Here is a 24456-nt window from a genome sequence, read left to right as displayed (position 1 = left end):
TCCTTCCTCCCCCTCCCCATGCTCTGTCTGTGAACAGCTGATGAAGTGATCCTGCAGCAAACTTTCTAAGAAACGTGAACTATTTTGACGTAAACGCAAGGACAAAATCAGTTGACATGACTAAAGAGGATGCCCAAGGGTAAGAATGGCATGGCCGAGTCGTATCAGGTCGCTTAGAAGAAGAACTTTGCCCACAAGATCATGTTTCTTGTAGCTAAATAGCCCAAACATGCTAGCGTTGTGTGGTTTAAACCATTGCTCCAGCCGTAGGGGTTATTGCATCATCTGATGGTGTACGTATACCTATACACAGGTCTGTCTTATATGTAGTGACACTACTTGGGTCGAAGCAACACACACTTAAGAGAACGGGAAGCCACACAAAAAAACGAGTTGGACGCTCCCACTCTTAGGAGTTTAGATAAATAAGTCGTCGACACACAGACCTGGTGCTGAGAACCACATCTGGGTTGTTGTCAATTTAGTCAACATTTACAATGCAGTTTAAATAAAAAATGGAGCCAAGGAGCCTCGTTATGGTGTTTAGACGTACGGCGCATTCACAAGACCTGTTCGAACCTTAACAGTTCTTTTAACAGTTGTTGACTCATCACCTTTATATTAGGTGAGCTTTCACCATTTCTCAAGCTGAAGGGCAATCCTAATGGCTGAATGACCGGTTCTGCATATCATACATTTGATGTGTGTGGATAGAAGGAATAGGTGGGCCTGGCTGTAGTGTAGTAGGCCTATATGGAGATACGATGGTTCACATGAATGAAGTGACAGCAAAGAGGTGGGGCCATGGAGTGGTCTGACAGAAGAGGTCTTGCTATGCTGCATCAGAGGGTAAATAGCTACCCATATACTTAAGTTTATTTTGCAGAGCATAAATAAATTATTAGTGAACCTTGAAAATATTTTAAACTGTAAGCATAGGTAACCATTAGGAAATAATACATTATATGAAAAACCCAAAGGAAAGTTCAGTTTGTCCTAGAGGGAAAACTGTTTTTTCATGAACGTATGTTTGCCATATAAGCAGTATTTGAGCTGCATGTTAATTTGTCGTTTACTTATTATTGCATATTAATAATTTGACATTTAAATTAGCATAGTCAATATAAGTTTAATAACACAGGTTGCTGAAATGGAAAAATCCATCCAAATGGTGACATTGCTAATTAGACACAAATTCCACATTTACTGCATTTTGATGCTGTCGGTGAACCTTGTGAGGCAGTTGGATTCGCTATATAACAATTCTGTGGGAATTGAACTGGCCAGGCTTTAAGTTATGTGTTTGTACCAATCAGTGTCCTCTGGGAAACTAAGTCATACAGTGATAGACAGATGGTTCATCCAATCACATGCCAAGTATTTTTTTTGGATGTGCCTGCCTTTATCCAAACAGTTTGCACGGATGACTTCCCAGAAAGTATAATGTCATGTCAGGCCAGGGTTGGATATAAAATATTCAATGTGTGTATATATAATGCAATCCCAAACATTTGTTTGTAATGTTTATATGACCACTTTGTCATCCTGGTATAAATACACCATGATGTGAATATCCCTGGTATATATTTCCTGTTTTCCAATGATAAAAGGAAATGCAGTTAATAATAAACATTTTGTTTTGGCTGGGTTAATCTCAGCACTTGATCTTTGGTTAGTGTAATTTCCTGTGACAAAGGTCACGTACATTTTCTCATCAGACACCTGGCCATTGAGAAAAACAGCAGGCCGGGTGAATCGCTAATGCACGCTAATGCACAGATTCACAAACAGATTCTACTGTCAGAACTCATTAATTATCTGCAATATTTTATATAATCCATAATCTGTTTAGTGCAGACACACGACTTGGGTCTTGCCTGAAGGCCAACATCAAGTTTTTTGTTTTGTTGCGATAGAAAAAGATAAAGAGCATTGTCAAGAGAGCCAATAAAAATTTAAAATTTCTGATTTGAATGCTTCATTTCCTTTGTTTATGTTTACAAGACATCTAATACACTTTCAACCTGTGTGTGTATATGTGTTTACTTGTATACATCGCATTCTGTGGAACAATAAAGAGCATCCTGTATGTAATCAGAGTTGGATAATCCATAGTCCACTGATTAGAATAGGTGAAGCAACCTCCTTCCCTGCCATCACATAGCCCCCTTCCAGCCAACAACCCCTTCTGGGTCTCATTCCTCTCAGTGCCTGTGCCTACAGCTGGGTGGTTGTTTTGTTCCGAGGAGATATAAACAGGGGCTGTGATGGTGCACAGCCCACAGCTACTAGCTGCTTTAAACAAATTTGCTCACACCCTGCCAGTCGGCTGCTTCCTGCATGTGGAGGAGAGCGGGGGGGGGGGCCGGGTCAGAGAACTGGCAAGGGGAAGTGGACTCACGTGTGTGTGTGTGTGTGTGTGTGTGTGTGTGTGTGTGTGTGTGTGTGTGTGTGTGTGTGTGTGTGTGTGTGTGTGTGTGTGTGTGTGTGTGTGTGTGTGTGTGTGTGTGTGTGTGTCCACCTTCCTGTCCCAGGTCCACGGCAGAGGAGGCCCAGTCTAAGAAGGGCCTGAAGAAACAACAGAAGGAAGCGGAGAAAGCAGCGAAGAAGGCTGAGAAGCAGGCCAAGCTGGTGAGTGGGTTGGCCTTTCTCCCCTCCCCTCCCCTCTCCCAGACCCCCCTCCCCTCGCCCACCTCCACCGTCCCCTCTCCCAGACCCCCCTCCCCTCGCCCACCTCCACCGTCCCCTCTCCCAGACCCCCCTCCCCTCGCCCACCTCCACCGTCCCCTCTCCCAGACCCCCCTCCCCTCACCCACCTCCACCGTCCCCTCTCCCAGACCCCCCTCCCCTCACCCACCTCCACCGTCCCCTCTCCCAGACCCCCCTCCCCTCTCCCAGACCCCCCTCCCCTCGCCCACCTCCACCCTCCCCTCTCCCAGACCCCCCTCCCCTCGCCCACCTCCACCGTCCCCTCTCCCAGACCCCCCTCCCCTCTCCCAGACCCCCCTCCCCTCGCCCACCTCTGCATCCCGTTCTTCCTCGCCTGTGATCACGCACACACACACACAAACATTCCGTGGCGTTCCATGTTTGTTGGGTACCACAGTACCCAGTGTGGGGGTGGTCCGGCGGGGTGGGCACCCATTGTTTCTGTTTTTCTGCGGCCTTAGTGCTGTGTTTATGTCCACCCAAACAAAGAGCCGTTTTCTTTGAAGCACAGAGGTGTCCAAAATAAAAAGCTGCTGCATGCCAACGTCGCTGCGGCTGCTTTTCACACACTTTTGCGGTGGACATAACAAGAGGCCAAGAAACCGGACGCGTTTGTTTTGTCTGCTTTGATCCTTCAAGACGCAAGTGGAGTTTTATTGCTTCTAAAGCAATTAGGGATGTGAACTGTCAACTGACATTGCTGTCCATGGTCGACCTGTTTTACTCATCCAACAGGTGTATTTTGTGCAGCCTACCTCTACTTGGTAGAGCGCCGTTATGACCTTACAGCCCTTCAAATGGTGTACTATATTATAGGAATAGATTGAAATTTCTAAATGTATCCAATCTTATTATTTAATTTCCTTTAAGACCTGTTTTGATGTTATCCAATCACTCTCGAAGGATTCAATGTCGTACACCATTTACACATTTGACCCAGTCATACTGAAAGAGACAAGATCTGCTAGTTCCCAGCACCTCTAGTTCCCAGCCCATTTAGGGAACGGTTCATAAAAGAATGACTCATATGACTCATTGGCTGTTTATTTCAGACGTTTATCTGTTTTTCACTTCACTTTGCGAGGGGGCTGTGGGGTGGCGGGGTACTCCTGTTGCTTTATGAATATTTCATGAATATCTAAATGAGTCTTGGTATCGTCTGTCGTGGGAAGGGAATTAGTTCTGTCTGCGGTCGGTGGCGTCTCTTGCACTAAGGAAACGGAGGTCCCTCAACTCCCATGGCAGTTTCATGTTCCAAGCCAGTCTAGGATTTATCGAGTGAGCCCAAACAAATGTATTCTTTACGGAACAGATGTGTGTTTTGAGTTATTTTAATTTTATTCTCTAAAGTTGACTACAAAGTTAATTTGACGACGATGGACATGAAGGGGCTCCTCACCCGAATGTTAGGGGCTCTAAGTCCTCAGGGAAAGGACTTTGAGCCTTGTGCATGTTGGGTTGAAAGGCTAATGTTCGACCACCCTGGGTCATTTCCTGGGTGTTTTAAACCCTGCGTCGTTAAACCCCCAGGTTTCTTGTCCCCCTCCTCCTGTGTGTTTCAGGCCGCTGACCAGCAGGGCTCCGAGGAAGATGTAAGTAAGCCCCCCCAGACGGGCCTCACAGACCCACTCACTAGCCCCCTCTCATCCACATTCACACCTCTCCAATGGTTTGTATGCAAAACACTCTGGCCCGGTCACCGATCTGTGGCTTTCTCCACCTTCCTACGACTATTTCCTCCCTAAGCCCTTGATGGGGCTCATTATCTGCCCTCATCGCCCGCCTAACAGGAGATGCACGAGGAGTAATTGCCACCGTGGAGGCGTTTTCACAACACCTTGTCTGTTCAGTCTTTAATGGACCTCGGTTGCAAGCAGACAACTATCCCGCCCCCAGAGAAATAAATCCTTTAAGTGCAAAATGCTAAAAAAATAAATTAAAAAAAAGCAATTCAATCCAACCCACATAAGTTTTATTTTCTAGTGTTTTGTGAATGAAGCTGCTTTTCTTTTAATGAAACATTGCAGTGTTTTCCTAGTGTGCTTTTCTTTATCCGTTAAGCAGTCCTAACAGGAGAAACTATGTGCACTGTCCTAAGTCTATATTTTACTTGAAAGGGAATAATTATAATAAAAACCCAATAACTGTACCTAGATATTTACACTATAATTCTAATAATTACCATGCCATATAATTTCCCCACCTTTCCTTCTCCCTTGGCCGACCTCCCCAATGCACTGAGAAGCACAAACGCAGTGAATGTAATAACCTCCTTGTGTGTTCTTCCTCCTACAGGACTTTGCCAAGGATCAGTACGGCATTGCTGCTATGGTGCAGTCTCAGCAGAAACTGGGTTAGTAATATGGTCCACTTCTGCACCAAAAAGGTGTGTGTGTGTGTGTGTGTGTGTGTGTGTGTGTGTGTGTGTGTGTGTGTGTGTGTGTGTGTGTGTGTGTGTGTGTGTGTGTGTGTGTGAGAGATAGAAAGGGAGAGAGAGATGTGGGGTCATCTGTAACAGAGAAAAAAATTGCCAAGTGACTAATGGGTTGACTATGGCCCCCAGGGGCCCGACGTGCTCGGGGTGCCGCCACGTTGTCTGGTAGCTCTTCTGGTCCCGACACAACCTGCATGCCCAAACCATGGACAGACAGACAGACAGACAGACAGACAGAGGGGGTAGGGGGTGCTGCTAGGTGTGTGTGTGTGAGTGCAGGGGGGAGAGAGAGAGGGAATGTTTGTGAAGGCTGTGTTCTTCTCAGCCCCCCCACACACACACACACACACACCCAGACAGTGCGCCGCTGTGTCTGCTACCATGATAAGGGTGTTGAGCCCGCCCTCTGACTGACCCCCCCCCCCCCCGATCCAGCCACCTCCGCCCCCCAGATCATATTTATTCACCAGACATGCCATGGCTGCAATCTGAGCAGATGTGTGTGTGTGTGTTTGTGTACATATATATTTTGTGTGTGTTGGGGGTGAGGACGGAGTGTGTGTATGTGTAGGAGTGTGTTTATGTGTGTTTGCGTGCATGGACTTGCGCATTAGTTTCGCATTCCGTTGTGCGTGCAAGTGCAACGGTAAGCAGGGGGGGCATCTTGGGCCGCCAGCAGAGCAGAATGTCCTTTGAAGTTATCTTAAACGCAGCGCCTTTTCCACCATCACCCTGCCAAGACACCTATTTATACTGTGTGTGTGTGTGTGTGTGTGTGTGTGTGTGTGTGTGTGTGTGTGTGTGTGTGTGTGTGTGTGTGTGTGTGTGTGTGTGTGTGTGTGTGTGTGTGTGTGTGTGTGGAGACAGACAGGGAGCTGGTCCGTGTCCAGGACTTGACACCTGAGAAGGCAGACAAGGTGATCTGGCTTCGGGCCAGAGTCCACACCAGCCGAGCCAAAGGTGAGCCCCAATGTCCATCCCTGTTTCTTGTGCTTTTCTCTCTCAGCCCGTTGACCAGTTTTATAGTTGCTGTGTGTGAACCACGAGGCAAAAATGACATTGTGGCCCTCACGCACAGATCATCACTGGCGATTTGTGGGCCACCTCTGAAATTGTCCAATGTCCAGACCAAACGATGACTATAAATGCCATGGCCATCGTTTTGACTGTCATGCCCACCTTAGACCCAGTCGGGCCCCAGAACGGATGCCCGCCGCCTTCGTAAAGCAGGCCTGCACTGTCAAGGTCCGCCAAGTCAGGCGGGCCAGGATGTAATATGGTTTCTAGAAAAATCGCTTTATTTGGACGGCATCTGCAAAAAAAAAACGGGTGCTCCCTGAAACGGTGAATAAAAAAATAAACTGCATGCTGATGTAATGGAGGAGAAGGAGACAGCTGTGTTTGTGATGCATTACTTTGTGTATCAAGGAAGTAATGTATCCTAATGGTCTCGTTTCCGTAAGCGACACCGTCCTGTTTTGTACCTTCTGACAGGTATTTGGAACATTTGGGGTTGTGTATTCATTATATGCAAGTCATTTCAACAATAGAAGTCTTATTTGCGGTAAAAATAACACATTATTCATTAAAACACACAGTTCTTGTGAATCAAAATACCATTCTCTTAGTTTAGTAGTGGATGCCGTCCAACTTTATTGAAAACAAAAATTGCAGCTTACAAAGTTCATCATTTTAACAACACAAAACTCTACCATAGGGGCTTGGGAATAGCTCCAGATGGCCGCGGGGTCCGTCTTATTCTTTAATTATTGTTTAACCGGAAAGCCCCCCCCACACACTGCCACACAGGCTGAACCGGCCCTCCCCTCCCCTCCCCTCCCCTCCCGTCTGTTTCTCAGAGTTTAACAAAAAAAGCTGCGGGTGCGTTTTGATATCATTGCTCGGTCGTCACCGGCGACAAGCCGACAACAAGGTGTGGGGATCCTATGACGGTCTCCCGGCGCCAGGACCTAGCCCCTGACTGCCCCCAGCCGCGGCTGTCCGTTTGAATACAATGGACCCGTTGAGCTTCACCTCGCAGCCAACGACACAGCCGGGGCTGACGAGGTGTTGAGGAGCAGAGCAGCAGATAGGGGGCTGAGGTGCCCCCCCGGTCACCTCACTCACCCCGGCCCGTCTCTCCCATCCAAAGCTAAAGCCGGGCCTGTGATTGTTTTATTTATTATTTATTTTTTAAGAGTGGAATAACATTTGGGATTTGTGGGCCGCATGCGAACCCGCACAAAGGCTCACACGTAAACACGAGCAAACAAAGCCTGGTGGTCGGCCCCCAGCCTCTCAAGTGTTTGCCGACTATTCTTTATGCTGTTGACATTGTGTGTGTGTGTGTGTGTGTGTGTGTGTGTGTGTGTGTGTGTGTGTGTGTGTGTGTGTGTGTGTGTGTGTGTGTGTGTGTGTGTGTGTGTGTGTGTGTGTGTGTGTGTGTGTGTGTGTGCGCGCGCGCTCTAACAGTGGCTCTCACTTGTGTTCCTTCCAATTACCGCCTCCTTCAAAGAGGCACGGTCGTTAAGCACAGTACGGACGCGGCGTACCTGTGGGAACCTGTAGCCTCTCCCACGGACGGGCACACAGCTTCTTCAACTGTTCTCAGACCCCCCCTCCCCCCCCCCTCTCATCCCTCCCCCCCTCTCTCACCCCCCCCCCCCCCTCGCTCATCCTTATTTTGACGGAGCCCATTAGCCCTGTTTTGACTGGGAAGACCCGTTGACAGCCATTGTTGTTGTTTGTTTTTCCAGGGAAGCAGTGCTTCTTGGTCCTGCGTCAACAGCAGTTCAACGTGCAGGCCCTGGTCGCCGTGGGAGACCGTGCCAGCAAGCAGATGGTCAAGTTCGCCGCAAAGTGAGTCAGACTGCGCTTCCTGTTGGGCGAGAGGCAAGGGGGGGAAAATACAATGGTGGGAAAATCCTGCATCCTAATGGTCCTTGTGGCCCATTTTCACACATACGTGGACGTGTGCGGTGGTGGGAGTGCGGGCGAGGGCAGGGGGAGGGATCGATCACTTTGCACTTGACAACAGAACCCGACCGGTGCGACGGCGGGACCAGGGAGTGCTCTAATGGAGTACTTCCTGTTAAAATGGCCGACGCAGTGCCCCAGTTCGGGGGGAAGAAGGAAAAACTTTCAAAGCCAGGCTATTGTTAATAATGATAAAGGTCGGACGGAAGTCCATTACTTGTGTATTGTATGAATGGAGTGGTGTACCAAAGAACAATCAACAGACATTCTCAGTTAGGAGAGACGCCCTGTGCTTCATTGGTATTTCACTAAAGCCTTCATTTAAGCCACTAACAAGTCATTGATTTGGGAAGAGCTCCACAATATGGATGCTTCCTTTCTTCAGCCGAAAAGGAAATTAATAACTTGCAGAAGTAGCCCCCCTGAAGTCTGATCCCAGACCTGCTTGTCAGTTCAATAGTTGAGCTTCTCAAGGGGCCAACGTGGAACAGAAAGGACCGGCCAGGTCACAACCGCGGTCTGAACCAGTTGACCCATGTCAACATAACCCAATCCTTTTATCTGGAAACCCAGTGTAGACCTGGTTCCTCATCCCACAACGTTCACACACAGCACTGGGTCGTTTCCCTTGTGTTATTATCTCCCTACAATAGTAGAGTTGTATTGTGTGTGTTGAGGTGAGTTTCTTCATAGCTGTGGGCTGTGGAGAGCTGCCTTGTTGTTCGTGCATCAAACCATCAAATGATGAGTGGGCTGTCGGGTACTTCCTCATTTCACTTGTGCAACGCACAATACCGTTGGGATTATGTCGCAATCGCTGCACAAAGATGGCCGGGGGGGGGGGGGGGTAGTGAAAGTTATGACAACATTGGCCTTCACAACAGCCACCACTACCTCTTTCCCACATGACATAGAAATCACAAGACGACCAAACGGCTGGGTCACAAAGCGGCCTCCACCCAACAAAATCACATGGCTGGAGTTTCCTGTACCTGTTTGACCCCGGTCTCCTTGTTCTTTGTCCCACAGCCTCCGTCCATCGTTTCGTTGGGTTACAGGGAACAACCCGTTGAGTTACGCAGGACTTACTTTATGATGATGTTGGCCCAGTCTGTCTTGCACATATCTGGCACAATTCATCATTGCCACACTTGCATGTTATTTGTTGACCCGTTGTATCTGGCGATTGCAAATCCCTGAACTCCACTGACATGAATTGATTTAGAACCAGAATGCGTGTAAAGCACTTCATTGCTGAATGTTAATTTATAATTGCCATCATATGCAACATAATGCCAGTCATAGAGTGAGTCTCTATGGTGCTATTTCATATAGAGGTACATGGTGTCAGTTTGCCTTTGTTTTTTATGCTAGTACATCTTCATACACTAGGGAACCATGTGGGAAGGTTGCGTGGTTCTGAGATGCCATGTCGGGGAGAAAGATGGCTTTGCTAAAGACGCACACGTTAGTGAGATGACAGTGTATCTATATTGTTGTTATCGTGTGATTATTATTATATAGTTTAATCATCCTCTGCCACCCCCATCTGGGTTCACTGTGCCAGCGTTCTGTCGTGAGTTAATGAACGCTGGCCCCGCTGTCAGCTTCTAAGTTAGCACTGTGTGGCGCTGGAGGTTATTAAGGCTGGCACTTATTTATCTAGTTGATCCCCCCCCCCAACCCATGGGGGGGGGGGGGGGGACAGCAGCAGCAGCAGCTGCAGACAGACGGGTGGGGGGGCTGCGGCAGCCGCGTCCCCTCACCACTCCTCGTTTGTTCCTCTGGTAATGAGACGTAGTGGAGGATTACCCTGGCTCACGTCGGGCCCTCACAGGGGCCCTCGCTGAATGACCCCTCTGTTGCGCAGTGGAAGGACGACAAACCCATGAAGCTTTTTAATGATGGCCTAACACCGTTCTAACAACACAATCAGTCCCGTGTCAATCCTTGTCTTTAAGCCAACAAAAAAACATTGTTTCATTGAAAATGCGTCCTGTGTGTTTTTATTTCCCCCAACGGAAAGAATTCCTGCCATTCATACACTGTGAGACAAGGTGGTAAGCATGGAGCCAACGCCCTTCAACCGCTGAAAGCCAAGTAGTAGTGGTGGTGGCTGGTGGTGGTGGCATAGGCGGGAGTTGAAAAGCCACCAGGCTGTGTGCACATATTGCATGCCACAAGCTAATGTTGCCATGGCAATGGTATATCCTGTGTGTGTGTGTGTGTGTGTGTCGTATTTTTGCAGTGCAGGGAAACTTGTGCATGGCTGTGTACTTGTATGCCTCATAGAGTCAACCTCACCAACACAGTGCACCTGGTGAGACAATATATAAAAATACATCAAAGTCTCAGAGAGGCCCGCGTTTATGATTGACTGTGTGCAGTACTTAAGATCAAAAGCCCTGTGCAAGCGCTTTTGAGGTTTAATACAATCATACATCTAGGGGCTGGGCAAGAAATCCACATTATCGTTTAACGTCTTTGACTGGTATTGTATCATCATGAAAGGAAGATCTGACTTATTGTGCTACCCAGTGTGATAGTCTGAATTACCTTTAGAAGATATGCCCTTAAAACATAGCTGTCAAAGTCAAGGCCCGCAGGCCTAATCCGGCCCGCAGTGTAATTTAATTTGGCCCCCCAGATAATATGTAATGTCTATCAGAACTGGCCTGCCGGTAAATCACATTTCAGCGTTAACGCACGTCTTGGCGCGTCAACTCCAGCGGCCCGCACCCCCCACGGACCCTGTTATAATGCAATGTCCCCAATTAATGTAATGTGATTGGCTCGCGACTTTGTCCAAGATTTCAATTTTGGCCCACTGCATATTTGAGTTTGACACCCCTGCCTTAAATTGATCAAATATGAGTGAACATCAGAGAGAAAGGAAAACTATTTTTAGTCTGATGGCATACTTTCCATTTTTGTATACTTCAATGTTATTATCCTCTGTTTAAAACGGTAAAATTGGGATTGTGTACAGATGCTGCGATATCCATGCTATCCCTCCAATGTGTTAACACGCCCGTCCCCCCCCGTCCCCCAGCATCAACAAGGAGAGCATCGTGGACGTGGAGGCCACTCTGAGGAAGGTGGAGCAGAAGATCGAGAGCTGCACCCAGCAGGAGGTGGAGCTCCACGTGGAGAAGGTACGACACCCGCCCACCACCCCCCCCCCCCACCCAGAGTGCACAGCACGTGCTCACACCTCTCTGATGATGCACCTGCTATCTGCATTCACACCGTTTGATGTGGGGACAGTTCCCAGAAAAGCCATATTTTAAATCAAGTGAGAAGAGAGGATGTGTCAGCTTGAGAAGTCCCCCCCCCCCCCCTCCCTCCACCGGTCGGTCGCCAAAGTCCTTTGATTTGTTTTGTTTTTGTATTTTGCGCTGCAATGATTCATCGACAGGTCGATCGACAGACTGTGTCTTTATTTTGATGATACGTCCGTCGTAATACAGTCGACTCATTAAGGACAAATGTCAAATGTTTCATGCTTCATCAATTTCACTATTTGGTTTGTGGATTATTATGCAACAAATTCTTAAGTGTAAGATGCTTGTCAGATAAAGCAAGCAACCTCACTTTGGACTCGCTATGAAATTGACATTTCCTAAGACGACATAAATAATAAAGAAATTGTGTTCACTAGAGTAATCGACAAAGAAAATAATCCTAACTTGCAGTATTGATTACTTATGTATTATTAAATATCCACAAGGGTACCACTGCTGCCCCTAAAGGGACCAGCAGTGTTCTGTTCTCTGACGGGGTAGCCTGCAGCCTTCGTATGAAAAGAACACCACATGCAGACAGGCACACACAAACTGGTACTTTCCAGATCCCCCTCAAAGAAGTTTCACTCACACACACACACACACACACACACACACACACACACACACACACACACACACACACACACACACACACACACACACACACACACACACACACACACACACACACACACACACACACACCCAGGTTAACTCAGCTTGGCCAAAGCCTGGACACTGTGGTACTTTCCTACCAGAGTGTCCCGTTTCCCAAACTGAAAGCACCCAACACATTTGGGTGCTTTTCTCCAGATATCTCTTTGTAAACTTAAATCTTAAACAAACGGTGAATCCATTGATCATGATTGACCCTCCCTTCCTCCCAGCAGATATAAGAAGTCACACTATGGGTTCTATGGCTCATCACTGACCCTTCCTACACTCTGGGTTCTATGGCTCATCACTGACCCTTCCTACACTATGGGTTCTATGGCTCATCACTGACCCTTCCTACACTATGGGTTCTATGGCTCATCACTGACCCTTCCTACACTATGGGTTCTATGGCTCATCACTGACCCTTCCTACACTATGGGTTCTATGGCTCATCACTGACCCTTCCTACACTATGGGTTCTATGGCTCATCACTGACCCTTCCTCCCTGCCCATCAGATCTTTGTCGTCAGCCAGGCGGAGGCGAGGCTGCCGCTGCAGTTGGAGGACGCGTCCCGCCCCGAGGGCGAGGGAGACGAGGTGAGGTCACGGTGGCCAGTAGAGGACAAAAAGGCCTCAACAACATCCGCTGTATGGGTGGTGGGCCAGGGGCTGGCGCTGCTTCATGAACTGGTGTGTGTTCCAGTGGTTGAGATGAGCGTCAGTCAGCTGCTGGTACGACGGGGCTGTGACTGTACTCAACACCGTCAGCACTGTTGGTTTCCATCTCTTACTCTATTTTGGTATTTCCACATGGGAGGAATATGCCAAGAGCCTGCCCCTAGAGGTTGAATTGAATTGACTTTTTCCATTGAATGGAACGCAAAAACTTGAATATATATATATATATATATATATATACATATATCTCTATACATATATCTATATATATAGAGTACTTGTACTACGCCAAAATACTGCCACCAAAGTAAGCGTAGTGCTTCAGAGTGCATGTATTCCCCTGACCAGTATATAATGACCAGTATATCATGACCAGTATATAATGACCAGTATATCATGACCAGTATATAATGACCAGTATATCATGACCAGTATATCATGACCAGTATATCATGACCAGTATATCATGACCAGTATCATTGTCGGCACCACACTGGTCCCGCCAGGATGTCGGCAGCAGCGGCTCTGGTCCTCGCTGCATCCTCCCTGAGCCGGCTGTCCAGTGCGGCCCAGTGTTGACCCAGTAAGCCTACCCCTGCAGCCCCCCCCCCCCCCCCGACCACTCGTACGCCGGCACCTGCTGCCCCCAGTGTCTCTCTCTCCCTCCTCCCCCCCATCCGCTCCCTCCTTCCCTCCCGCGTGGTTCCGCGTGATCCTCTGGTCCGTCTGCCGTCTCCCTGTCCTCTGGGTCCGCCTCTCTGTGACCGTGGTCCTCTAGCGGAGCCGGATGTGTGGTCTGGAGGGTTTCCTGCCCCCCACCCCCTCCCACCAAGGAGGCAGTACTACTTCATTCTGCCACGAAACATTTAGAGAGAGTTGGCCGGGCGTGACAGATTTATCTATCTGCTCACGGCCGCCGTGTACAATCGCGTCCCATTCCTGGGTACTTATTTCTACTATCTACCTTAAGAGTTCATAATGCATTGAAGCATTAATAATGGGGTGGATTATATGGTCATAATATCATACATTGCATTTAAAACATTTATGTGTGTTTGAGTTATTGTTTTATAATGACTGCCTTTTTCATTTCAGCATCAGCATTGACGATGTTATTGTTGTAACGTGTCATTGTTGTAACGTGATGGCTCACATTGCTTGAACAACAACGCATCATTGACACTTTACACGTTTCCTCTCCCTCCCAGGACGGCAGAGCCACGGTCAACCAGGACACCCGTCTGGACAACAGGGTCATTGACCTCAGGGTGAGCCTCTCTCAGACCCTGTAACACGACGACTCCATGGGCCGCAATCAGCCAGCCACCATTTTGGTTCTATGTTCGGGTGGCGGCTTGTGTTTAGAACCAAGATGGCTGCCTGCGTGCAGTGGGGCGTGTCCTCAGCTAAGGCCTTGGCTGCTGTTTTCCTCCTCCAGGTCTAATTGACGCACACTTTTTGGTGTTCATTGCCGCCCCCGCACTGCCCACCTCAGTCACGAAGCACAGCACTGCAGCGTGATGTACATCCGCCCATAAAACGCTAATAACTTATTATAACTTATTACATTATCTGCCAACAAGGATCATTCCGTGTTATTGGATCATCTCTGGAGAGCCACCCACTTATCATGTTCGTCCACCATTTCACTTCCCCAGCGACTTGGTGAAATCGACTTTATTCTGGACGTCGTTTCTTTAGTTAGGTGTTTCTTTTTAAACCTGGCACGCACACGTGCACATTTTAGATCTGACTAGGTAAATGGTTCTTTTTAGTATTTATAGAGCCACAGGGCATGGATCAGAAAGTAAATAGCGTCTTTGGGAGGGGGCAGAGGGGACGGGGGCAGGGGGGGCTGAAACCATGGCATTGAGATCCTCTCCGGTTCCGATGCTCCGGTCCTTGGGTTACAAACCCGTCATGGCAGCGAGGTGAAGCAGAGGTGCAGAGCGCCGTGTGAACCACAACTACTGAGTCCCTTTGTTCAGCCTTCCCACACAGACACATGCACACACACACCTACACGCACACACATAGACAGAATGTATACACACATCTACAGAGACACACACCCACACAGACACATGCACACACACACCTACACGCACACACATAGACAGAATGTATACACACATCTACAGAGACACACACCCACACAGACACATATACAAACTAACCCTCATTTCACATAGACGCACACCTACACATGCACACAACTCCACACACACACACACACACACACACACACACACACACACACACACACACACACACACACACACACACACACACACACGCACACACACGCACACAGGCCCTCCTGGCGTCCCCCGTCACCCCCGGGGGTCTGTCCTGGCGTCAGAGCCACAGCTGTTTGAGCGCCGGCCGCTGGGCTGACCTGGAGCCCGTCGGCCTGTTATCACCTCGGCCCTTCAGAGCGGCCATAAAGGCGCTTCTCACACAAACACACAACACACACACACACACAGTCCTTCCTTGTGTCATGTTGGCTTTAATTTGAGGACTTCTACTAATGAACGGCTTGCAGCGCCCCCCCCCCCCCCCCCCCCCCCGGGCCCCTCTGACAACCCTGTTAAAGACAATGGAACAGAAATGGCACGGTGCCTTATGTATTTTCGGCAGGACTTTCTGGGTTGTTACGGTTGGTCCATTTTCGGACCAACTGTAGGGGTTCTACTTTCAGTGGGTTTGACTGCTGGGCGTGTTGCCAAAAGAAAGCACCCTGGATAACGGGTGTCAGTCTGTGTGAGGTCAGGCCAGCCGCATGACACCAGGGGGTGTGAAACAGCCGTTAGTGCGATGACGCATACTGAAATATATGTCTCGATTCATCCAGGGCTCTCTTTCGCACGCCAAATGTGAATTTGCGTACAGAAACAGTGTACAAACACCATGGCAACACGGCCATGCGTGACAGCAGCTCACCAGAGTCATTGTAAGCAGGAAATGTAGTTGCATAACTTTCACTTGAAAAAATACAGAAAAGGAAAAACCTTGTTCAGGCCAGATAGTGCGACTCTATTAGTGATTATCTCTCTGCGGTGTCTCTTGCTCTGAATGGCCGTGGACTCATAACGTCTCCCAACTGCCGTGATGCTATCTTCACGCAGTGGCCACACGCGCATTTGGCTTTGGCCCAGCTCTGACTGGATGTGGTGATATGTTCTCACCAGTAGAGCGGGGAGTCTGTCTTGGAGATGGTTCCAGTTCCCTGTGGCTGCTCACTGCAGGCAGATGTGAAGGGGACCAAAGAAACCAAAAGTGAAGGCACTTCTCCTGTTGTGGGAAACCGCTCACCACTTTGCAGAATGAAAGTTCAAATACCGACTTTCTTTTTGTTTCCCCATTGATTGGGGCGGTGGAGGGTATAAATCACTATTACCTTTCCATTTCTGACGCCTAGACAATGGACATTCAGGACTTTGAGCAAACCCTCCATTGACGGGAGGAACAGGTTATATGAAAGGGCTTTCAGTTAAATGGCCCCCATCTTAGCACCAGGTGGGGTACTGCTCAGCCATCCCAGATCTGCCCTATCTGGTGGTATAGTTGGGGCCCAGTCAGGGGACAGATCTCAGATAGATGAACTCAGATAGATCCTGAGTTCATTTTATGGGTCTGGATCTCCGCTCTCTTCTTCTCACTAGGGCAGTGAGAGCGTTTCTTTGTGGGCTCTGTGACCCCGCACGTACCCGCTAACAGTACCCGCTAACAGTTAGCATTAGCTTGCTGATGTGAAACCCCAGGCGCCGTAGCAGCAGCTCCCCTACTTTGCTTAATACACCTTCTGGTCAATTGCGAACATTTATCTATTTACGTCTGTCTATCTGGAATAACTATTGTTAAAAAGGTGATTAAAAGTAGTTCATATGGAAATATTTTGGTCTGAATAACTTGATGACAGATTTGAAGCCCGTTCAGAGAGCTGGTAGGATAGCAGAGTTTATTCCCTGTGGTAGGCTGGTTAAAAACATTAGAATAATCACGGATAACCGTCCATTCTCAGACACACGCAATGAATGCTTGGGCCACGCGACAATCCCGTCCACCCGCCCTGTTCATGAGGCTGAATAATACAGAGCTGAATTAAGTGGGTACGGGGGTTTTTTCTGTTCTTTTTTCTTTGAAATGTTGCATTAGTGATGAGTCAATGGGTGGAGGGAGTGTGCACACAACCACCGCGGTCCCCTGGCCCAACGGTTCAGGAAGGGGGCGACTTCGTCTTCTCTTTCTTCTTCTTTTATCACTCCGAGCTAATTCCGGCGTTGTATTTGTGGAGGGGGAAAAACGTGTCTGGATGTATGCGCCTCTAATTGTGTGTTCCGATTCCCCGAGGCCCCTGCCCTATTTCAACAGGCGCATATTCTCCAGAGAGCCCATGTCATTTCCAGAGGCGTGCATGAACAGAAATTGCCGGGTTTTTACATTTTTATGATTCCTGGGCGTCATAAATCAAATGAATCATAATGTGTTTGTGTGTGTCTGCATACATGACTCTTGTCTCTATGTGTGTGTGTGTGTGTGTTTGTTTGTGTGTGCGTGTTTCGTCACAGACCACAACCAGCCAGGCCATCTTCCGTCTGCAGGCCGGGGTCTGCATGCTCTTCCGGGAAACGCTCACCAACAAGGACTTTGTGGAGATTCAGACCCCTAAAATCATCTCAGGTGAAGAGCACACTCCTCCTTTGCCATAAGCTTATCGCCCCTCTCCTCCCTCCCCGCTCCTTTGAACGTTTCCCCCCCTTGAACTGTGTTATGTGAACGTTTACTTTTAAATCCCCTATCTGCCCCAGGCACAACTCATAGTGCGCTTCATTTAACCAACCAGGGGACCAGCTCCCTCCAAACCTCGACACCACCTCAGGTGGTGTTGGAGGTTTGGAGCGAGATGGTTCCTGGCTGATGGCGATTCAGATAGAAAGTGCCAGACGCGATGGAACCAGCTCTTTACTCGCAGGACGGCAGCCCTGATAAAGCGGGTTATTCAGCGTAAAGGCTCAGAAGGCACGATGGAATGAGATCGTATGTGATGAAGGCACTGCAATGTTTGTCTGTGGAGGAAACGGCGCGTAGACGCTGCCCTAGGTAAAGCACAGTTAAGCAAGCCGCAGATGGGGGCGGATGCTCGGAGTTTGAATGTCGAACAGAAATCAACCTGAGGTGTAGTTTGACACCTGTTATTTGTATGTGGGGAAGTGTGTTTTTTGTGTCTTTAAAAAAAGAAAAAGGGGATTGATGAAGTTTATACAAACCTTTCTCTAGGCTCCATCGAGGTGTAATGTGAATCCCTTCTTTTGACAGTTTCTTCTTGTGACAGTTGAAACGAGCCCTTGGTCTTTACGCCACTGGCTCACCTTTAGCACGGCATGCTCCCCCTCACCCACTATTCCACCAGTAAGACCGTGACCTTAACGCACTGCTGTGCGTACACACTTGTAGGTTTAGTCTTTGGTGTTTGTGTATGTTAAATGGAAACAGCCTCATGTGAACGTGGTGTGTTTCCACCCACTACATGTTATTACGCTTTCCTTCTCATTAGGTCGTTGTACATTTGTCTGTCACCACAACCTCCCACATGTTTCTCTCTGTTGTATTTCCCTCTGTGGTAACGCTTCAGTCTCACTTCTTCTTTTCTCCTGTGAGTTTCCTAACGGTCCACTCGGCCTGTCGGCGCAATATTCAAAAGTGCCGCTCTTTTACTTTTTGGCGGTATGTTTTTTTTTTTTCCACTACTTTCTGTAAAACCACATCGTCTTCTGTGGGGGTTAGGGTACGATATGAAAACACACCTCGCATGGAGCTTATCAGACACCACACCCTGACCTCAATGTTGACACACACACACACCCACCCACGCACACACACTCACGCACACACACGCACTCACTCACTCACTCACTCACTCACTCACTCACTCACTCACTCACTCACTCACACACACACACACGCACACACACACACTCGCACACACACACACTCGCACGCACGCACGCACGCACACGCACATGCACACGCACACTCACACTCACGCACACGCACACACACTCTCACACTTACGCCTCATACCCACTGTACACGTCCGTCGACGGAAGAGAGTGGGCGTGTCCGACGCATGGGGTAAAACACGATCTGCGTATAACGTGCGTATAACGCGATCTGATTGGCCAACGGATCCGTCGCTGCCTGAAAAGTTAAACTTTTCTCAACTTTTGGACGCAAGAGACGGAGCCGATTTGACGGACGGACCCACAATGCATTTCGGGAGCGTCCCATGTAAAGTCAATGAGGTCTGTGGCCGGACGTGTACAGTGGGTACGAGGCGTCACACTCTCTGACCCATGAATCAGTTAATCAAACTGTCAGTATAGCAGCAACACAGTATTTAGATTCGAAGAGTAGGCAGTTAGCTCTGTCTTGCTTGTTTGGCGGTAAGGGATAAAAAACGTTTCCCAGCGTTGGAGATTAAAAGTTGTGTGTGTGTGTGTGTGTGTGTGTGTGTGTGTGTGTGTGTGTGTGTGTGTGTGTGTGTGTGTGTGTGTGTGTGTGTGTGTGTGTGTGTGTGTGTGTGTGTGTGTGTGTGTGTGTGTGTGTCGTCCCCCCCAGCGGCCAGCGAGGGCGGTGCCAACGTGTTCACCGTGTCCTACTTCAAGACCAGCGCCTACCTGGCCCAGTCCCCCCAGCTCTACAAGCAGATGTGCATCTGCGCTGACTTCGACAAGGTGTTCTGTGTTGGCCCAGGTAGGAACCCACCTCCCACCTCACCGCCTGGTCCACCCCCACCCTCGTCATCCACATCACAACCACAACCTCATCCCTCTCTTTACCCATGTCATTCCCCCTCTCTTTACCCATGTCATCCCTCTCTTTACCCATGTCATTCCCTCTCTTTACCCATGTCATTCCCTCTCTTTACCCATGTCATTCCCTCTCTTTACCCATGTCATTCCCTCTCTCTTTACCCATGTCATTCCCTCTCTTTACCCATGTCATTCCCCCTCTCTTTACCCATGTCATTCCCTCTCTTTACCCATGTCATTCCCTCTCTCTTTACCCATGTCATTCCCTCTCTTTACCCATGTCATTCCCTCTCTCTTTACCCATGTCATCCCTCTCTTTACCCATGTCATTCCCTCTCTTTACCCATGTCATTCCCTCTCTTTACCCATGTCATTCCCTCTCTTTACCCATGTCATTCCCTCTCTTTACCCATGTCATTCCCTCTCTTTACCCATGTCATTCCCTCTCTTTACCCATGTCATTCCCTCTCTTTACCCATGTCATTCCTGCCCTCACGGTCTGGGGCATGTGGTCCATTTCTTTCGTCAGTATTGAACGTACACAATGAAACCGACCAGAGTCGGGGATACAGAAGGTCTAAATCAAACACTGGTGCCGTAGTTCCGCCGTGTAGCTCTGCCCGTTTAGCGGTGTGTCTGTGGTCTGGTGGCCAGTGCTATCAGAGCTTTGACCCCGTGGGACGCGTGCGCGCTGTTGGGGGGGGGGTGTGTGTGTGTGTGTGTGTGTGTGTGTGCGCGCCGAGGCTTCTTCCCTGATAGTACTTTGAAAAAGCAGACTACACACAGTCCCTCACAGTAGGGAAGGCACAGCACTACAGTACCTTGAACCTCTGCACACACAGACCTTCGACAGCAGGAGCAACTCAGTCAAAACAATCTCTTCAACCCATCCACACGCACAACATCACAACGAGAGAACGAGAGCCTGAGTCCTGCTCAGGGCCACCCCCACCCTCCACCTTGACCCGCCTCTAAAAACGGCCCGTTTGTGGAGAGCTCACTGTGGGCCTGGCTCGTAGTGGCTGTAACTCTGCACCAAGGCTGAATCTCTTGAACCTCTTCAATACTGTATTAGGGGTCCACTAATACCTATATTAAAGCATCCATAAAGCAGCATGCCATGGGACCTTTAAAAGGTTTACTCAGTGGATGAGTTTTGCTTGAAGAGTTCCTGTAGCCTGAATCTCTCCACTTTGAAAAGATGGCAGTGAATGATTTTCTTTCTTTCTTTATTCATAACTCGAGTGCAGTCTAGCAAGCTGTGCCGTCTCCCATTTCCCTTCAAGAGCATAGGAAAGTACTACTATCATTGAGTTTATTACAAATCATTCATAGTATCTCTGATGGTATCTTTGTAAACACCACATCTTCACATATGCCCATTGGTTCAATAGAGCTTTTCTCAGGAGGTAGAGCGGGTTGACTTGTAACCGAAAGGTTTTACATTGCTTTTGATAAAAGCATCTGCTAAATGCCCTAAAAGATTGTATGTTCAATATTCACATTGATTCAATGCACTGCCATCTATAGTTGCCTAATATGTTGGGGCAGCCCTGGGTCAGGCATCAGAGGATCTGATTACCCCTGTGCTGATGTTGTTGCCCCCCCCCCCCCCCCCCCGGCTCGCTCCACCAGTCTTCAGAGCAGAGGACTCCAACACCCACCGTCATCTGACAGAGTTTGTGGGGCTGGATATCGAGATGGCCTTCAATTACCACTACCACGAGGTCATCGACTCCATCACCGACACCATGGTGCAGATCTTCAAGGGCCTGCGAGACCGGTAGGGAGCACACGCCCTTCCTTTGGACTTTTACCCTTCATTTTATAAAGGTTTTTTTCCCAGCCGAGATCTGAAGTCAAAACTCATTTGTCATTCCAGCGAGTCAGTGTGATCATGAGTCAGTGTGATCATGAGTCAGTGTGATCATGCTGTTTTTTAGTCGATTCAGCGCTTCTGTCAAATTAAAGATATATATTCAAAGAGGCGGTGCTAATCCCTGATCTCAATGGGAGTCCACATGGCGAGCACACTCGAAGTACGGGCACAGATCAAATGCACAGGGCTGTTGTGTGTTATCCTGTTAGGGGAGATCTGAACTTCTGACAGAACCCACTTGTGGCGCGCTGCCGCCTCAACGGCAGGGACATATTTATCACGCCTCGGGGTGGATTCCTTTATCTGTCAGACAATCCATCTATTAAGAAGCGGCCCGTGTTGTCTGGTTTAAGTAGAGTGACATCTGCTTTGCTGTGTTGTCTACCACAGCAAACATAAAATATAGACATGGCCGTGTTGCCCCCTGGTGGTGGGACAGAGCATAACTCTTTACTGCGTCGTGGTACTTAAGAACTAGGCACTCTCTTGATGTGGTTATGCTTCGTGTGATGTCGCGGAGGGATTCGCCCCCATGAGAAAATAGAGTGTCTGGACTCAACGCCCTCCGGCCAGGAGAACCAGAGCGGAGCGTGATGCTGGGGATGTTGTTGTCAGATTCCAGACGGAGATCCAGACGGTCAGCAAGCAGTACCCCAGCGAGCCCTTCAAGTTCCTGGAGCCCACCCTGCGGCTGGAGTACACGGAGGGCGTGGCCATGCTGCGGCAGGCCGGCGTGGAGATGGGCGACGAGGACGACCTCAGGTCAGAACCCGCCGGGCTGAAGGGCCAGCGCTGCGTTGGCGCTGCTTTAGGTTCTGTTTTTAGGTCTGGTCCTGTGGGGGGGGTTTTGTGCTTGGTTAGTCTTCTTTTTGTATGGGAGAAAATAATCATCTTGTAATCATCATCAGGAGGTTAATCTGGTGTCTTTGTTTTTACACAGCACCCCCAATGAGAAGCTACTGGGCCGCTTGGTGAAGGAGAAGGTGGGGATCTGAAACCTTCGCTCTGCTTCACGTTGGGCGTTCTCACTCTCCCAGTCCAAACTGATGAGAATCTTTATTTCTCCACAGTACGACACTGACTTCTATGTGCTGGACAAGTACCCGCTGTCTGTCAGACCGTTCTACACTATGCCTGATCCTAGCAACCCGGTGAGTCATCCCTCCTCTGTCTCTTTCTCTCTGTCTGTGTTTCTCACTCACACACACACACACACACACACACACACACACACACACACACACACACACACACACACACACACACACACACACACACACACACACACACACACACACACACACACACACACACACGCGCGCTTATGCATACATATACACACACACACACGCACCCTCATCCACAGATACACTGAATATATTATACTTATATTTATATTATATTTATAGTATACATTTTTTAATATTATATTTAGTATATATAATATACTAAATTCTTGTTGCAGTGCACACTGTAGAATCATACGCAGATAATGTTCCACATCTTGATTTGTGTGTTGATGTTTACTCTCATTTCCATCCTCCAGAAATACTCCAACTCCTACGACATGTTCATGCGGGGGGAGGAGATCCTGTCTGGGGCGCAGAGGGTGCACGATCCCCAGCTGCTGACAGAGCGAGCCATCCATCACCAGATTGGTAGGGCCTTCTCACAACCCCAGACGCAATGTGATCAAACTGATCAAACCGGCCCATATATCTGATCCAAAGAGAGTTCAAACCGCTCGCTTGAAACTCTGCACTGCCGTCAGTTGCAAGTGTCGGGCTACATTGAACTAGACAGATCAGATCAACAGCAGGGAGCCAGAGGCGCTCCCCTCTGACCCCCCAACCAGAGTTGCTCCAACGGGCATGTCCTCATGTAACTTAGGATTCAGAGCTAGTCAAGCAGTGTGTTATATTCTTCATTTCAAAAGAACAAACTTTGATTATTACTGTCAAAGCTGTCAGCCTATTGCTTTTGCAATACAGAGCTAGATTCCAAGTTTCACTTTTCAGTTTTCTTTAGTTTAATTACACCATTACAACGTTTGTACTGCTTTGTGTTAAATGGGATAACTCCACGAACCCCATCATTGTTTTTATTGCCTGATTGGGTTCAGTGTAAAAGTGTGAAATGTACTGCTAAATGTTACTGCTAATTTCATAATTGCAATCCTCCATCATAACGTCCAAATCCTTCCCCTTGTTTTCATTTGCCCTGTGTGTGAGTCCAGATCTGGAGAAGATCAAGGCCTACATCGACTCCTTCCGCTTCGGAGCCCCTCCCCACGGCGGCGGTGGAATCGGTAAGCAGAGCGCCTTGTTTGACCACCATCCTGGTTTCCTGATCTGTTGCGTTTCCAGTGGTTGACGAAGCGATGTCGACTCTCCCCGTCTCTCAGGCCTGGAGCGAGTGTGCATGTTGTACCTGGGCCTCCACAACATCCGCCAGACCTCCATGTTCCCCCGGGACCCCAAGCGCCTGACCCCTTGAGGGGGCCACGGCCCTCAACACTCCCCCCCCCCAGCCCCCGCTGGACCAACTCGTATGGACAGGGGGCCCCACCATCCACAGAGGGGGAAACAAGATGGAGCCGCTAGGGAACTAGGGCCACTCACACTCAGAAGTGCCGCTGACCATAACAATCAATAACCTAGGGAGTAAAACAATGAGCGTCTGCTTTGATTTACACAGCCCTCTTATTTGACACCCCAATTAACACATTCACACAAAGGGAATTTAAATCCATGTTTCCTTTTTTGGGGGATTTAACTTTGAGTGCAGTCACATGAATCAATATGTCTTGATTTGATTAATTAATACTTTCATCGATTCATAATAAGAGTGTTGTTTGTCTGGGAAACTTTGTTTTTAAAAGTGGGTGTCAATGATCACAGTACGCCTCATCAGTCACCAACACCTCTACAGCTGTAAGGACTTATGATTGTGGTCCCGAGATGTGTATTTCTGATGATTACTGCTAATGTTTTATAAACTACTTATAAAATGTGATC

General features: G+C 48.6%; 1 protein-coding gene across 1 annotated transcript; it reads left to right on the top strand.

Moving 5' to 3' along the window:
- dars1 (aspartyl-tRNA synthetase 1) lies at window positions 1-24456 on the top strand. Its single transcript, XM_084478038.1, has 18 exons — window positions 1-139; window positions 2535-2631; window positions 4272-4301; window positions 5005-5062; window positions 6011-6103; window positions 7900-8002; window positions 11172-11274; window positions 12581-12661; window positions 13951-14010; window positions 17317-17428; window positions 19367-19501; window positions 21196-21343; window positions 22055-22201; window positions 22380-22422; window positions 22510-22590; window positions 22986-23097; window positions 23676-23747; window positions 23844-24456. Exons 1-18 carry the CDS (start codon window positions 117-119, stop codon window positions 23933-23935), a joined length of 1590 nt encoding a protein of 529 aa, XP_084334164.1. The 5' UTR covers window positions 1-116; the 3' UTR covers window positions 23936-24456.

The sequence above is a fragment of the Micromesistius poutassou genome, assembly GCF_964030765.1.
Source record: "Micromesistius poutassou genome assembly, chromosome: 14".
Lineage (NCBI taxonomy): Eukaryota > Metazoa > Chordata > Actinopteri > Gadiformes > Gadidae > Micromesistius > Micromesistius poutassou.
This window is presented reverse-complemented; position numbering and strand designations above follow the sequence as displayed.